This window comes from Taudactylus pleione, unplaced genomic scaffold, assembly GCF_031769625.1.
Source record: "Taudactylus pleione unplaced genomic scaffold, aTauple2 ptg000519l, whole genome shotgun sequence".
NCBI lineage: Eukaryota > Metazoa > Chordata > Amphibia > Anura > Myobatrachidae > Taudactylus > Taudactylus pleione.
Window position 1 is genome coordinate 2755893 of NW_028284921.1, and position 17399 is coordinate 2773291.

The window sequence follows — 17399 nt, forward strand, 5'->3', positions numbered from 1 at the left end:
AGATATATTGGGCGATCAACTGGTCGGCCAATATATCTGCTGCCCGTTGGCCAGTGTGTACCAGCGATATGTCTGTGAACGTCGTCGTTCACCGACATATCGCATTGGCTGTGCCATACAGCTGATGGACAGATATGTCTGCAGACATATCTGTCCATCGGCAAGTGTGTACGGTCGGTCTGCAGACATATCTGTCCATCGGCAAGTGTGTACGGGCGGTATGCAGACCACCCGTACACACTGAGGCGGCCGCGAGGAAGGGGACAGGACACGCCCCCGCCCCACCCCCCGGGACCCGCGGCCAGACACAGATGATGGCCGTTCAGTGTGTATGAACGACCATCATCTGCAGATATATCTGTATAGTGTGTACCCAGCATTAAACAAAAGAGCAACAGCAACTTGCAAATGATTACAGTAACTTTTGAACAATGTGTTCCTTTAGTCGTCACTGAGAGGACTAATGCTGGGTACACACTGGCCGAACAAATGATCAGCCAATATATCTGCTGGCCATCAGATGATATGTCTGTGAACCGCGTCGTTCACAGAGATATCGCATTGGCTGTGCTGCACAGTCGATGTACAGATATATCTGCAGACATATCTGTCCATCGGCAAGTGTGTACGGGCGGTCTGCAGCCATATCTGTACATCGGCAAGTGTGTACGGGCGGTCTGCAGACATATCTGTCCATCGGCAAGTGTGTACGGGCGGTCTGCAGACATATCTGTCCATCGGCAAGTGTGTACGGGCGGGTCTGCAGACCACCCGAACACATACAGCGGCAGCCGCAGGGAGGGGGTCGGCCCGACCCTGACCCACCTTCCTGTCAGCGAGACCCGCGGCTGCCGGATAGATGATTGCTGTTCAGTGTGTATGAATGACCATCATCTAATGATATATCTGCAGATCACTCGATCTGCAGATATATCTTTCAGGTATGTACCCATCATAACACACAAACAATATCCTCTTTAATTCCTCGTTCTAAGATAAGGAACAACTTACTTACCGATTCTATTATTACAGAATTAGGAGTTCTTCCAGTAAAGACAAAACGCAGTTGCTTCGCTGCTCTTACAAGGGCCCCTTCATCTGCAAAATATTACAGTACGGTTACCTTAACATTCAAACAATGTTTTAAAAGATAAGTTAATCAATCCTTGTTCAGAGCACAGTACATGAACGTTCCATTGCTTCCTGGATACAAAGCTTTCTCATGCCAACAATTGAATGTTTAAGATTTATGAATTTGTAATATATAAACTACATACTCTAAGGATTCACCATAGTCTATGGATGGCCATGCATTGGAGGTCGCTGAATATAAATCATTCTGTGATTGGAAAGTAAATATGTAAATCATCAACTTATTGTACTTTAACTCTAATTTAAAGGTTTGGTTAAGTGAAAATAAAACCAGGTTTTGTTTAAAAAAAAAAAAAAAAAAAACACATTTGCATATAGCTCATGTCACTGTCATGTTGTTATCTGACTTTCAGGTATATAATTTTGTTCCATAAAGATCTGTCAGCTCAAACAGTTTGAGATTTCTGAAGCCGTTTATAGAGAGGATGTACCATCAGGTTTGTTTTGCTTCAGTGTCCTATGTATTCCATTATAGGAGACTTTGTAAATAAGTACTGTGACAGGAGTGGATGGGCCTGTTCATTTAAGTCACATTGAAAGACAGACCAAGTGGGCAAGGGAAACAAGTGTTTGCTTGAAAAGGAATTCACTAGTCCTTGTCTGCAGGACTTACCAGGAGATGACGCCTGATAAACGATATGGTCTCCATCACGTTCTGGAACAGTAGTATGACAGATTGCCATCATTGTGAGAAACTCGCATATCACAGGGGCAGTGGGCTGAAAAACAGACGTTACAAAAAATGAAACCACCTACAGTTAATCACTTAAAATTTAATTAACTGCTCAGCTGGGAATGATTAATAGTACAAGTTTAACAAGGAGAATGCTTTTGCTCTCATGTGCATATATATTTTGTTTATCAGAAACTATTATTTTTAACAGAAGTACTTAAGTATTTTATTACCATCTGTACTTCGCAAACTCTTAGTACTATTGCTTGATCTCACCAACAGACATCGGTGGAATGAATGTCCAAAGTTTGACTTTTTTAATAAGTCGAGTGCAATTGAATTACAAATGTGTCCTTGCATCCTTGCCGCTTGTGCAGCAATCGCGCTACGCATGGCGCGAGGTGCGTACTCGCGAACGGGTATCCACGCTGCGTTCTCACCCGCGACTTCAAAGGATTGCATGGTGCGAATGCAGCGCGTGTCATGGTGTAGTGTAGCGTACGCGGCTAATGGCATGGCGCGATGCACAAGAGGACACATCTATATATCAGGAAACTGATATCCCCAATACACAATGTGCACTATTATCTGCTTTTAGATCTTTCCCTTGGGATACAGATGTGTCCACATACATCTATTCTCCATTCGCTACAAGTCCCGCCACACATAATACGGGAGCTCCATGTGCCTCGGTAGTGCAGGGTGCCTTCCGTGCGACTTTTTACCTTCAAATGCGTCTTATTGTCAGCTTATGTGAATAAGACGCACATGCAGCTTCTGTGTATTAAAATGATATGCAGCATGCCTATGTTCTCTGTGCAGCTGCGGGTGTATCTGCATGCGTAACAGTACATTAGTGTTACAGCCGCTGACACTAACGTAGCATTTCACATGCAGATGCAGTCACACACAGAATATAGGCCATGCAGCATATCATTTTAATCAGCAGAAGCTGCATGTGCGACTTATTCACATAACTGTGCGAATAAGACGCATTTGAAGGTATGTGATTAAGACGCACAAGCAGCTTCTGCTGATTAAAATTATATGCAGCATGCCTATGTTCTCTGGGTCTCATTCAGACCCGCTCGCAAGCGGGTCGATGGTACCCAAATGCGCATGCGCACGACGGAGGCTGCTCCATCGTGCGCATGCGCGAGACCTGGCGAGCGACGGGGAAGCCGTCGCTCAGGGTCTCGCACCAAAGGGGGTGTGCTGTCGATGGTGAGTAACAGCACGCCCCCTTTGGTGGGCGTGCCGGGGCGTGGCTGCCCAGACGGAGGCGTTCCCATGGGAACGCCTACCGTCTGGGTCCGGCCCCACTGACATCACTAGTGATGTCAGTGGGAGTGATTTTGGCTCTGATAGAGCCAAAATCACTCCAGAGCTTGCGGCAGCGAGACCCTACCGCAGGGTCTCGTCGCAAGCCCGATGGTCGCGATGGTCTTGACCATCGCGACCATCATCATGGCTGCTCACAGACGCACCAAAAAAACGCCCTGATTCAGAGCGGGCGCTCGTTCAGAGCGTCCGGCTCTGAATCAGGCCCTCTGTGCGTCTGCGGGTGTATCTGCATGTGAAATGTTACGTTACAGTGTCAGCGGCTGTAACACTAACTTAGAGTTTTGCATGCAGATACACCCACAGACGCACAGAGAACATAGGCATGCTGCATATCATTTTAATCAGAAGAAGCTGCATGTGCGTCTTATTCACATAACTGACGCATTTGAAGGTAAAAAGTCGCAAGCAAGACGCTCAGCGCTACCGAGTCACTCCACGACATGGCGCGATTAGAAGGGCTGTTTAACACGATAGAAGGCTGGATGTATGAGGACACATCTGTATCTAGAATAACAAAGACTGTGCCCTACAAAGACAAGATAATTCTGAATCACATTAGCATCGTTTTGTTTACAACCACTGGCGGACATTGGAATCATATTGTCCAAGGTCTTTATATATTCATGAAAAGGTGATAATTTGCTAATTACTTTGATTGACCTTCCTTCCAAAACAGTATCTGGCTTTGTTTCACAAGTATTAGTCCACTATGAAATACACTGTACGCATTGGGGATCCCCAACATGCTATCAAATTGGTCCACACCACCTTATTGGGAAGCTGCTCCAGAACAGTTGCTTTCTATATCCGGTTTATATGGCAGATTGTTACACATGGCTTATTAGGTGCTCAGTTTAGTTGAAGCACATTTTAATATATAAAATCTGGCATGATCATAAAAACAGGCAGTGTTACAGCACCTAAACAGTGAATACATGGATCTCTGCATAGAAAAAGTTATGCTCACATGTATTCAAAAAATGTCAATGAAAAAAGCACCGTGATTAATAAATACGGTTATGTCCTTTCATATGGATGAAACAAATGGCAAAATACAAATATGTAACATGAAGGAAAGATATGTTATAATATTTTAGCATGGCTTCAGATGGACAGGCAATCAGTGTGTTAAATTAAGCTACCATTGGCAGGCGAGGCGGGAAAGTCATTTGCTCATAACACTGAACTGTGCATTATTTAAAAGCTCAGTTTTATTATTATTTCATAATGCTTTTCATTTTTGCATGTGCAGTGTGTAAGTTATTTTGTAGGTACCAATTAAGGTTGTAAACAGGCACTGAGATGGTCTGTTTAACCAAGCAGGTACTAAAATAGGGATAGTCAAACCCTTATTCAGAAAAAACACATAAGCAAGATAGTAGCGCTCTATTACAGTACATAAATATCTAAAAATTATTTAGACAGATGGATAGTATTTGTATATAATCACTTTAATATAACAAGGGAAAATAGTGTGTAAGTTACCCTACTTGGTAATTATGTGTTCAGTACGAAGAGACTTCGCCACGATAAAATGCTATCTACTGATAGCAAATCAGAATAAATCGCAAACTTCAGCATTTAACGCATTAAAATGTTCAACTATCTTAGCATGTATCTTGCAGTTAAAGGTACCACAAAACTCTGAAATGACTGACAGGAGAAAACTCTCCCTGCCGTGATTATTGATTTCCACACTGTAGTGATACAATTGTTATTACTTACTATGGATTGGTACAATATGTGCACAGCCCTCTGTTGTCTCACCAGCTACAGCAGTCAACATATTGATAAAATGATAGTTATAATTAAATAGTTTACTCCTTAGTCACTTTTGAATATTCCCAGATGTACGGAACAGCCCCAGAGGCCTCCTTTATTACATTGTTCTCAGACAGCAGCACATGCCATCTCCCTTTGTGCCCAATTTATTTAGCAACAACCATGCTCTGCGCAGTGTAGCTGTAGCTCAGTCCTGCACACTGCTGACATAACCCCAGCTTATAAATATGATGATATACAGTATGGCTAACTGACAGCTTAGGTTGCTTGGAGCTTCGGCATCATTTCATAACAGCCAAACAATAAAACGTGCTGTGTACAAACTGAGAAGAGGAAGTGGCAGACAGATGAACGCAAGCCAGGCGCTAGGTTTATGGCTGAGAGCAATGTATATGGAGTTAGAAAATAAGCGTGTTCATGTTTCCTTTTAAGATCCACATTGCAAAGAGTATAATCATGATGTTAAATTAATGTACAGTTTTTAGTAACTGCTTCATAGTCTGAGTCTTTTCTGACTTATAGGCGGTACGAACCCCAAACAAATCCTGCTCAAATTATCCTAATAATCCAGTATATCTAAAACTGGCAAGGAATTCTAAAGACTTGAATTCTTAAGGAGGAATAAATGCAAGAGAAAGCGGTCAGCTACTTTTTACTTCGTACTATTTAACTATGAGCAACAATATAACTTCTATTATTATTCAGTGTTATCAGGACATACTGTATAAGGCTAATTTCACCAGGTTTGGCCACATTGATTGCAATGGGTTACTGCAGATTTTACCCAATATTTTGCTTGGATGTCAAAGCTTCTCAACCCTGCACACCAGAAGCTAGAACTCACGTGGTTATTTTCCAGATTTTCCAGTAGGGTTGTGTCATGAAAGCCTTGACCGTCATCCTTCTGCAGTTCATGCCTGAGGATATAAGAAAATCTGCTTTAGGCACATAAAATAAACTATGTAATTTCCACAATTGCACAAATTTTCAGAAAAATGGCACCGCTGGAGCCAACATACAAGACCCCAATGGCTGGGATTACATGACTAGAGACAGACTGGTATGGAACTAAAGCAGGCACCGGGCATTGCTGCAGAGGTAAGCACGCACCGGGCACCGCTGCAGAGGTAAGCACGCACCGGGCACTGCTGCAGAGGTAAGCACGCACCGGGCACTGCTGCAGAGGTAAGCACGCACCGGGCACTGCTGCAGAGGTAAGCAGGCACCGGGCACTGCTGCAGTGGTTTTAATCCGTAAGGTAACTTCCAATACAGTTGCCAGGCCATTATATGAAAGGAGAAAGAAATGCTCCAGTCATATCCTAGTTGCAATTGTAGTTTGACTGGAATCTTGTGAGCAGCACTAAATGCTTCATCTGGGTTAGAGCTTTTTAATAAGTTGGGAGCAACTGCTATTGGAGGCCTTTTAATCTTTTAAATACAGTTTTCCTTATTATGACAAGCATTTGCTCTACTGCAGATGAGCATACATATTTTCACCTGGCTGAGCTAAATCCGATTAATTCACGAATTAGCAGCATGGGTGATAAAATGGGCAACCAAGCAAAAAGGAAAAACAAAAGTAAAACAAAGCAAAACGGTGAGTTCTCCTTTCTGTGTGATAAAAGGCATATTTCACTGTAGACACCGTACCAAAGGTCTTCATCCTTAGTACAGTGCTAGTATTTGCTATTTACTGCAGACATCTGCATTCCTAGCACTACAGTATGTATTCACGGAGACGTCTCTCATACAGCCTTACTGTGGAAAGCAAGGAGGCTGTAACAAAACATATTTCACATATACACAAGAGTCTCTGTGGTTGACATGGGGATAATTACATTCTGAAGGAGCCTCAAGGGACACATGCTACAAGATCCTTTTTAATGTATTGTTTACTTGCACAGCAAGCTCAAGTGCTCATTTTTATTTAAGAAACATTTTAATATGGATTTATGAATATTTAAAAAGTGATTACAGAAAAAATAATATTTGTTTATAGCGCAACTAATATCAGCATGTATTATAAACTTGTATAATAAAATGTATCATTGTTAAAGTGATCACAATGCTTTAGCATATGATATGATGGTAAATAGCTTTGCTTCTACTAAAGGTCTCATTAATTGCTAATTCAGCATGCTTCAGCAAGAGCAGGGACACTATACACAGCATGCAAGGGGCTGCAGGCTCAGCTTACCAACTATCTTCACAATATCTATTGTCCTCTGGCTCTGGACAGTGACTGCGTATGAAGAAAAGAGGAAAAGCAGAGTTCTAGGAAATACGACTGAGTGGCAGTAACACACAGACAGGTTTCTAAATCACTTGAGTTCTAATTGCGGTTCTAGCTTATGTACAGTATTGTAAATGTCAGCATGAATGCCGGACCTCAAATGTCAACAACAATAGAAGTTTTGTAAACCTCCGACAAGGAACAAGTGGATTACTCAATGGTCTAATTAATCTAATACATCCATTTGTGCTCCCGGGAGGGAATCCCAAAAACGCGACCTGCTATAGGGGCCTGAAAACAATGCTGAGAAACCGTGGCTTAGAGAAAGATGCAACTTGGGTAAATACACAGCTTATTAACAACTTACTTTAAGTATGTAAGACAATCACAAAAACCAATGAATGTGGATATAAAATGTGTAAAATGTTATTCAGTGACCCCAAGTATAAGTCATTTGCAGTATACATTCCATCTGCAGTGCCATTACACTGGTACATGGGATGGGTACAGGATCCCGATGGTCAGACTACCGACAGCGGCATCCCAACAGTCAGAATACAGACAGATTTTTGTAAGTATTATAACCCTTACCCTAACCCTCCCATCCTGCAGCCTAACCCTCCTGTCCCGCAGCCTCAGCCTAACCCTCCTGTCCCGCAGCCTCAGCCTAACCCTCCTATCTCGCAGCCTAACCCTAACCCTCCTGTCCCGCAGCCTAACCCTAACCCTCCTGTCCCGCAGCCTCAGCCTAACCCTCCTATCTCGCAGCCTAACCCTAACCCTCCTGTCCCGCAGCCTAACCCTAACCCTCCTGTCCCGCAGCCTCAGCCTAACCCTCCTATCTCGCAGCCTAACCCTAACCCTCCTATCTCGCAGCCTAACCCTAACCTTTCTGTCCCGCAGCCTAACCCTAATCCTCCCCCTAGTGCCTAACCCTCCCCTGACCCTAATACTTACCTCCACAATCGGTCAGGATTCTGGCAGTCGGGATACCACTGTCAGTATTGTGACCGCCGGCATCCTGCCTGTCAGGATGCTGATTACATCCCTGGTACATCAGTATGTCTACAGAATAAATCTCAACAATTATATGGAAGACAACATTAGTTACAGGTAAAACGGTCTGTGCACAGAACTTACACCATATTTACTAGATCTGTTAATATTCAAATTAGTATCTATTATTGCTCAGTTTAACATGGATATACCGTATAAATCATTCTGTATAGTGGATATAAAAGTACATATGGGCACAGGAAAATTAAAATCACTGTGAGAGGATATAAAATAAATATAAGCCATAGGGCTCTATTTATCATCATTAGCCTTATCATGGTGAAAAATATCAATTTGTATCACTGCACAAATAAAATGTCATTTACTTTGTCTTTACTGCCAAGACAGCCGAGAGATACTCTGCTACAATAGCAAAAAGAAATAAAATCCTGAGTGATAAGAACTACTGATTGGAGACCCCCAATCAGTAGTTTTATAGAGCCCGCAAGGAGGAGCTGGCACTTTTGTGGAACTAGAAGCTGTTTTCCCTGTTTAATCAAATGAAATAATAAAGAAATAAATAGAAACAGACAAACTGAAAACTGAATCAGCAATAGGACTTTCATGTCCCAAGTGGCTAAATCATCATGAACAAAGGATCAGAAAAATGGGAGTAACCAGACTTGAAAACCTAAGGCCGCAACAAGCAAGAGCCAGCTATTCAGTGAGTACAATGTATTTCCTGCCCTCAGAGGAGAGGGATACCCATTTCTATGCAAAGCATTGTCCCTGCTTTTTCTTTTCCTACCATCCAATCTCTGGGCCTGATTCAGAGCCGGACGCTCTGACCAGAGCGCTCGCTCTGAATCAGGACCCTCCTCCATGAAAATGGAGCGGCCTCCTGGCCGCTCGCATAGCTGTGGGTGACCACCCACAGCATATGCGAGCGGCCAAAAAGATGGTCGCGAGACTTGCGACGGAGACCCTGCGGTAGGGTCTCGCTGCCACAAGCCCTGGAGTGATTTTGGCTCTATCAGAGCCAAAATCACTCCCACTGACATCACTAGTGATGTCAGTGGGGCCGGCTTCAGACGGTAGGCGTTCCCATGGGAACGCCTGCGTCTGGCAGGCACGTCCCCGGCACGCCCACCAAAGGGGGCATGCTGTCAATCAACATCGACAGCACGCCCCCTTTGGTGCGAGACCCGGAGCGATGGGAAGCCCGTCGCTCCCGGGTCTCGCGCATGCGCACGACGGAGCTCCCTCCGTCGTGCGCATGCGCAGTGGGGAACATCGACCCACTTGCGAGCGTACTGCCGCTCGCGAGTGGGTCTGAATGACCCCCTCTGTGTGCAAAATATAAAAACAAACCCTTAGAACATATTGAACTGCTCAAGGAACTGACACTCATTTTATCATGTGACCAATATGAATAATATGTACTCACCCATAGGCATTTCCTGCTATACTGCACTTCTTAAACTGCATAACATTGCAGGTCAGGGTCCCAGTTTTATCCGAAAATATGTATTTTACCTAAGGCATATGAAATATACATTACAAAACTAAATGACAGTCCTTGAAAACCTGAATAGTTACAAGCACCACACAACTGTGATCTAGATTACACATCTATACACGTGGCGAAAAAATAATCCATCTTTCATACAAGGCTTCCACATATTTTTCTTCTTATTAAATGCAGTATAGTATTTAACTGGTGATGGGTATGCACAGAGATAACAAGCTCATAAAGGGGGTTTGCCTTCACTGTAAACTCACCTGTCCTAATTCCTCATTGAGGTTAGATGTCCTGGCAATGGCGGAGGTGTCTGTTGGTTCGTAGTGCATGTCTACATCCTGATGGGTAGAAAAAGGGTGGTGGATGAGTAATAAGTTATATATGTGATAGTAAACTCTGTGGAAACATACAGAGGACAAAACATCTGTTTTCTTATGCACCCTCCTCCCCCCAGACAAAGATGGAGCTAACTAATGCCCTGGCCCACGAAAATCGTGCCTTTCCCCACTTATGTTACTATTACAGATACCTCAGCTGAATCTATTACTGGACATAAATGGGCATTTTTACCCAAACAGAAGGGGCCATGTTGGACGGTCATTATTCAAATAAAATATAGTGATTTACAAGAACAGAGATCTTTAGTTCTCACCTCCTGTGAGAAAGCATAAGATGATCTTGCACTGCCCAGACTCCAGCAAGGAACGGCCTCCTTCATTTAAGCTGCGTACACACCTGAAAGATATATCTGCAGATGATGGTTGTTCATACACACTGATCAACCATCACTGCCATCTGGCTGGGGGATCGGGTGGGTCGTGCCCCCCTCCCCGGAGGCCTGTGCAGTAAGAATACACAGCACATCATTCACAGACATATCGTCTGTACACAGCCAATGCAAACACAATACATCGGCCATTCAACTGAATGGCGAATATGTCGGCCAGTGTGTACTCAGCATTACTTCAAGAGCAGGTATTTCTGTCAGTTATTGTGTATTGTACAGATACTGTACATAGTGCAAAAGGTTCAATGGAAAAACAAAAGTGACACGTTGTCTTGATAGCTGTACCTGGATCATACATCTGTGATTGCTAACAAAGTAAAATACACTAAATTACAGGTAAGGGAATGTGCAGAATTACAACGCACCCAATGTGACACAAACCACCACCAGAGAAAGGGAAGACACCGCTGGCACACTTACCCAGTTTATGAAGTATGCTTGTATAAATTTCACCACTTCCAAAGTCACCAGCAAACTGATGGGTATGAGATTGTTGAAGAGAATGATGAACGTTAAAAAATTCAGTCCAAAGTTGTTAGCTCCACCATCTGTGCAGTGATGACAGGAAAAGCAATAGCTACAATTACATCCACATAGAGAACAATCTGCCATACAGTACACTGCAATGTTTCTACAGGTATGCAGCGACTGCTTACTAGTTTCAGATTCTTCTTGAAACCTAGTCAACATCCCGGTGCCCAGGATCCCGACGGTCAGAATACCGGCTCCAGAATCCCGACGGTAAGTATTAGGCTAGGTGGTGAGGTTTAGGCTGCGGGAGGGGACTGTGAGGTTTAGGCTGCGGGAGGGGACTGTGAGGTTTAGGCTGCGGGAGGGGACTGTGAGGTTTAGGCTGCGGGAGGGGACTGTGAGGTTTAGGCTGCGGGAGGGGACTGTGAGGGTCAGGCTGCGGGAGGGGACTGTGAGGGTCAGGCTGCGGGAGGGGACTGTGAGGGTCAGGCTGCGGGAGGGGACTGTGAGGGTCAGGCTGCGGGAGGGGACTGTGAGGGTCAGGCTGCGGGAGGGGACTGTGAGGGTCAGGCTGCGGGAGGGGACTGTGAGGGTCAGGCTGCGGGAGGGGACTGTGAGGGTCAGGCTGCGGGAGGGGACTGTGAGGGCAGGCTGCGGGAGGGGACTGTGAGGGGGAGACTTAGGGTAAGGGATAGAATACGCAACAACATGCATTGGGATGTTGACAGTCAGGATTCCGGAGCCGGCATTGTCACCGTCGGGATTGTGAATGCTGGGATCATGTACCCAACCCCTATTACTGGTCAGACCTAAATTACATTCTATGCCATATTTTTTTACAAGGAACCACTTGTGCTGCAAACTTTTTCAGCTCATTACCAAAAAGCTGCCACCATTTATTATAGTACTCCTACATTGAAATAGTCATTTATACCAGTTGTTATTAATAATTTTTAAACCCAAGTTCCACTATGAACTCATCTTCGAAAGTCAGGATTCATTTAGGAATTACTTAACTACTGGTAACAAGTATATTGGTTTGGTATAGAAAATGGTTTGAAAAAGTGGTGTCATGTGATGACAGAGGAGGGATTTTATAGTGCGATCAAAGCCCAGAGGGACATTCCAAAGCCTCCTGCTCACTACATCATGTGCCATGTGACTGCAGTAACCTCACTAGTCACATAACACTGAGGAAATAGTGCAGAATTATGAATAATTGCTGCCTGTAGAAACATGCTAAGGAAAGTCGTAATCACCAACCTTCTTCTAATGCTGGGTACACACTGCACGATATACTGTTCATACAGTCCATGAACGATATATTGTTCAGTGCATCTGGCTGTGTGTACACACAATGTATCTGTGAACGATGTTGTTCACAAGTTTATTGTGTTGGCTGTGCAGCAGAGCAGCTTCAATATATTTGATAGACATGTCATACACATCTGCCTGTTTATACGGTCGACCGACCGACCTGTTATGCTGGCCGCTGGAACCAGAGACTATAACATCACCTTCTTGCCCAGTTGTGATGTTTGGTCAGACATACTGAGGGCCGAAAAGGAAGTGTGTATGCGTACCAACTAGGTCTCTTGGTCAGCGGGACGGTCAGCCCGCCGCTGAATAAGTCAGTTGCGTACCCGGCTTTATACATGCCAATGTTATTTATGCTATTACAGACTCAAATAAATTAAAAAAAAGGAAATAAATATAAAAACAGTTGTTTTTTATGGGATTGTTAAAACCACTGTGCTAGACATGGGGATAACACAATTGAAATTCTGGGAATTACCCAAAGTGCAAACAAAATTTCTAGCAACGAGACACTGCAGAAGACTTTTTATTTAAATTCTAATTGTTTTTAATTTTATACATAAGTATAATACCTTGTAAGAAAAAAAACTATGTAATTAAAATAAAAAATGAGACACCTGCAACATAAACAACCAAATTCAACTGACTATCGCATGCTATCTCTTTTCATGAGCACCTCTAAGAGGTGTGAGAAAACAATAGCAAAGATAGAGAGCCTTCGCTACCATTTCAGAGACATCGCTGAGGACTGAGGGCCTGATTCAGAGCCGGACGCTATTTGCGCTTGCTCGTTCAGAAAAAGGGGCCGGCTATTTAAATTGAGCGCTCGCTCTTTGCGGTCTGTCGACGCCTCTATGTCTGAGCGAGCGAACGAAACATGCGCTCGCTATTTTGTAAAGTCGCCCCCTGGCCGCTCGCATCATACGTCATCTCCGCTATTTATTTGATTAATCGAGTACATCGAAAGGCGTCTGAACTGCTCGCAGTGCTTGTGGTTGGATTTTCCTACCGCAATCATGCGAACAGTTCAGGCTAAGAAACAACCAAGTGACGTGGTCAATGACGCTGCTTTGTTAATTATGCACACCCTTAAAACGCCAGTTTTGACCGTTTGGCACGCCTGCGTTCGGATCTCCACTCCCCGTTTTCAAGCACCTTCCCCTGTTACCACCCACAAACGCCTCATCCTGTCACTCAAATTAGCAGGCACTCGCTATTTTGCGAGCGCTTGATTTCCGACCGCAATGACTGGTTGGTGCATGCGCATTACGACCCATACGCATGCGCAGATGTGCGAACATCGCTCGGAGCGAACGAGCGCCCGCTTACGAACGGCTCTGAATCAGGCCCTGAATCACCCCCATAGAGGCTACTGTAAGTGCCTGTTTACCCATCCTGTTTTAGTACATATCAATATTTAATACAGCAAAAGGAATGAATACAGTATGTGCAGCACAATAATATGTAATCCTCGCTGTGCAGAATACGAACTCATATTTTCAGTCCGTTCAGTACATGGCTATGCTCCACAGTGATGCTAGGATTCAGCCAAACCCCTGAATCATTTCCTTGTGAAAGAAATATTCCACTAAATAAGATTAACATGAGAGATCTGGGAGGCGCTAAAGTGATTGTGGAGAAGAGAATAAATGGCAAACTGACTGATGTTAGTAAGTGATTGTACAGCTTTTGATGGCATATGAGTTACAGATAATCTATAATATTTAGCAACAGCTGTAATATTCTGCAGATGCAAGAAGAGGTTTTAATGCAACGTCATTCAGAGAACAGGAACCCTGGCCATAGCAATGCAGTGGCCGTGATTTGAGACCTCTGAACGAGGACAGTATTTGGTGGTACTGCAGACACTGTTACATACACAGATGATGCATGAGAAACTAGACCAAAAAATAAGCATGCAAAACAGCTAAGATGAGGATTTATAACCTATTTATAATAGGATATGAGCTCCAGATGCTATATTGCTTATCCAACTACGGACGCTTAAGGGATAAGCAAGTATACAGCAATTAAAAAGGAAGCAATTGCATAATTACAGCCCATATCAATGAACTCACTATAAATTAGTCTGGTCAGAAAGAAAATATTGGATTTGTTTCGAAACACTGTAACCTTTACAATATATGTGACTCTGCTCCTTACAATTCAGATTGAGATACCAGTCCTTCTGCTCATGCCGTAAGTTCCATATAGAAGATCCAATGGAGCAGACTAAGGAGATGATGATGAGAGTGCCGAAGAGAAGCAGGATCTGCATGTTGGTTATCCGTTCCACGTTGGACAGCTTCAGCGGAGGTCTTGTTGAGTTCTTAGCACATGGAAAAGACAATTGTTACTGTAAGGGGCACTTGTGCATTCATCTATACCACAGGTTCTCAACTCGCTCATCAGGACCCCAAACAGTGCATGTTTTCCAGGTGACATCACAGAATCATAAGTGAAATAATTAGCTCCATCTGTGGATCTTGTAAAATGTGTCAGTGAGTAATGAATACACCTGTGCACCTGAAGGGTAACCTGCAAAACATGACCTGTGTGGGTTCCTGAGGACAGAGGGCCTGATTCAGACCCGGACGCTATTTGCGGACGGTCGTTCAAAAAAAGGGGCCGGCTATTTAAATTGTGCGCTCGCTCATTGCGGTTTGTTGACGCCTCTATGTCTGAGCGAGCGAACGAAAAATGCGCTCGCTATTTTGTAAAGACGCCCCTTTGCCGTTCGCATCACACGTCATCTCCGGTATTTATTTGATTAATCGGGTACATCGAAAGGCATCTGAACTGCTCGCATTGCTTGTGGTAGGTTTTTCCTACCGAATCACTGCGAGCAGTTCAGGCTAAAAGACAACCAAGTGACGTGGTCGATGACGCTCCTTTACTAATTATGCACTCCCATTAAATGCCCTTTTTACCGTTAGGCACGCCTGCGTTCGGATCTCCACTCCCCCGTTTTCAAGCACCTTCCCCTGTTACCATCCACAAACGGTACATTCTGTCAATCAAATTAGCAGCCCCTCGCTGTTTTGCGAGCGCACGATTTCCGACCGCAATGACTGGTTTGCGCATGCGCATTACGACCCATACGCAGTTGTGCGAACATTGCTCAGAGTGAACGAGCGGCTCTGAATCAGGCCCAGAGTTTGAGAACCACTGCTCTATACATTATGGGACCTTTTAAGAATAACGCATTATGGACCAATTTTTACCCTTTCATTGCGTCAGTTACACAAGGGACATCAGATTTTCAAGCACAACTAAGCAAATTCTGTTTTGTACTCTTGGGAAATTTACAGTTTATTTGGTAACATACTGGAATTCATGGGTTTATTTCACTTGGATTATGAAGGGTTAACAGACAGAGACAATCATAGCACTGAATTTCGCACAAGGTCATCCCTATCCTGGTTTTACTTATAAGGTGGGATGTCCAGGAATTAGCAAACTGCACAAGATAGATATCATATATTGTCCCCATTAGGATCACTAGCTGATAGTGAATGAACGAGAAAGAGTTAGAGTTCCATATGAACATGATGAAGACACAATCTACTACTGTACCTGCATGAGCTTTGTGTCATGACCTGTGTAGACAACTATTCCATGAACCCACTGAGTGTTCCTCAGCTGAGCTCCTCTCAGGAGAATCTGGTCTGGACCAAGCGGGACAGTACTATAAGAAGCAGATATCGACAAGAGAAACAAGGTCATTATATGCACATTATGGAGCATTGTCACACAGAGTAAATGGGGAGGGTGATTTTTTTTTTACTTTATTTCCACTTCAGCGATTATTCAAGCAGTCAGAATTAGGATCACTGTGGTTCTACCAATGAAATTGAATTTTTATTAAGTGACCTTAAAAAACAAATAGTTACTGTGCAACACTATGAGCCCGATTCAGAGATGGACGGATTTGCAGAGCCGCACACAAGTGGCTGTGCAAAGAAGGTGTCTGACAGAAGAAGGTGTTAGACACCTCCTTGCTGCATTTGTGATCCCAGCACTGCGACCGACGTCGCAGGCTGGGATCATCTTTGCCACCGATTGCTCCTTTGCTCAGGCTGCAGGAGCTTGAAGCATCTCACAGCCTGGCCAGGTCCTGGTCAGGTAAGAGGCCAGGAATCTGCGTCCATCGACACAGACCCTGGCCTCGTACTTCCCGGAAAACTAGGGTGTCACGACACCGTTTCCAGGAACGGTGACCAGACACGACCCCGCTCCGCCCCAGCATATTAGTCATGTTGGGGCTTGGGGGGGGGGGGGGCTGCGGGCGAGATCGCAGGACCCGTTCTGCACATGCGCAGAACGAATCCCTGACAATCGGGGATGTACGTTCATCGTTGGTTGAAAGTACATCTCTGAATCAGGCTCTATGACTGTAGATACCATGATGCTGAATAATTAAGAGTAATATCTCTCTCAGAAATTTCCATTGCTTGATATCCACAAAGTTGCACTTTAGATAATATGTCCCAGGATAGTAGAGACAAATGGCAGAGACTCCTGTTTAGAAATGTTCACCATCACAGCACCGCTAGAATAGGTGCCAATAAAACGTGTGGGGGGGTTACTTACTATGTCAGCGGAGTAACCCTTATATATCGCAAGCGCCTGCTGACGTGCTATGTTTAGTCTCATTAGACAATGCCAATGCATTATTTATAGATGCTTGGATGGCTGATCATCCATATCTAGACTATCTACGTCGGAGAGCAATGAAGTCTCCTGACCTTTTGACAATGGAACATGAGTAATCCCTTCATTAAATTTCCCTTTTGAAAACAAACAAATAAATTTTCTCCGGGTGACTACCCGACCCTTTCATCCAGCTTAGCGGGAATAAGAAATTACATATTAATTTCTAAATAGACATACTTTGAAAGCCTGAAAGTGCGGAGGTTTCAAGAACATATAAAACAGGTCAAATATATAAGACTGCTGAATAGGAAAGAGATGGTATTGCTCATAGGCACCATTAATTGCTTGCATTTTCTAAACCGTACTAGAGAAAGAAATATCATAAATCTTGGTTCCTATTAACACCAACATATTCCTGAATTTTTTCACAATTGTTTTCAATTACACTCTGTCTTTATATCTTC

General features: G+C 43.9%; 1 protein-coding gene across 4 annotated transcripts in view; it reads right to left on the bottom strand.

Moving 5' to 3' along the window:
- ATP8A1 (ATPase phospholipid transporting 8A1) overlaps positions 1–17399 on the bottom strand; it is a 197281-nt gene that overhangs the window by 95025 nt on the left and 84857 nt on the right. For 2 of the 4 annotated variants that reach the window (XM_088450575.1, XM_088450576.1), the window contains exons 11-19: positions 15856–15967; positions 14443–14608; positions 10912–11039; positions 9965–10042; positions 9630–9718; positions 7151–7195; positions 5796–5868; positions 1766–1871; positions 1016–1098 (exon numbers count right to left, since the gene is read on the bottom strand). In XM_088450575.1, coding sequence (XP_088306701.1) covers positions 1016–1098; positions 1766–1871; positions 5796–5868; positions 7151–7195; positions 9630–9718; positions 9965–10042; positions 10912–11039; positions 14443–14608; positions 15856–15967 — 880 coding nt within the window. The remainder of the gene's footprint in view (positions 1–1015; positions 1099–1765; positions 1872–5795; positions 5869–7150; positions 7196–9629; positions 9719–9964; positions 10043–10911; positions 11040–14442; positions 14609–15855; positions 15968–17399) is intronic. The other 2 variants (XM_088450578.1, XM_088450577.1) reach the window with 1 other exon arrangement.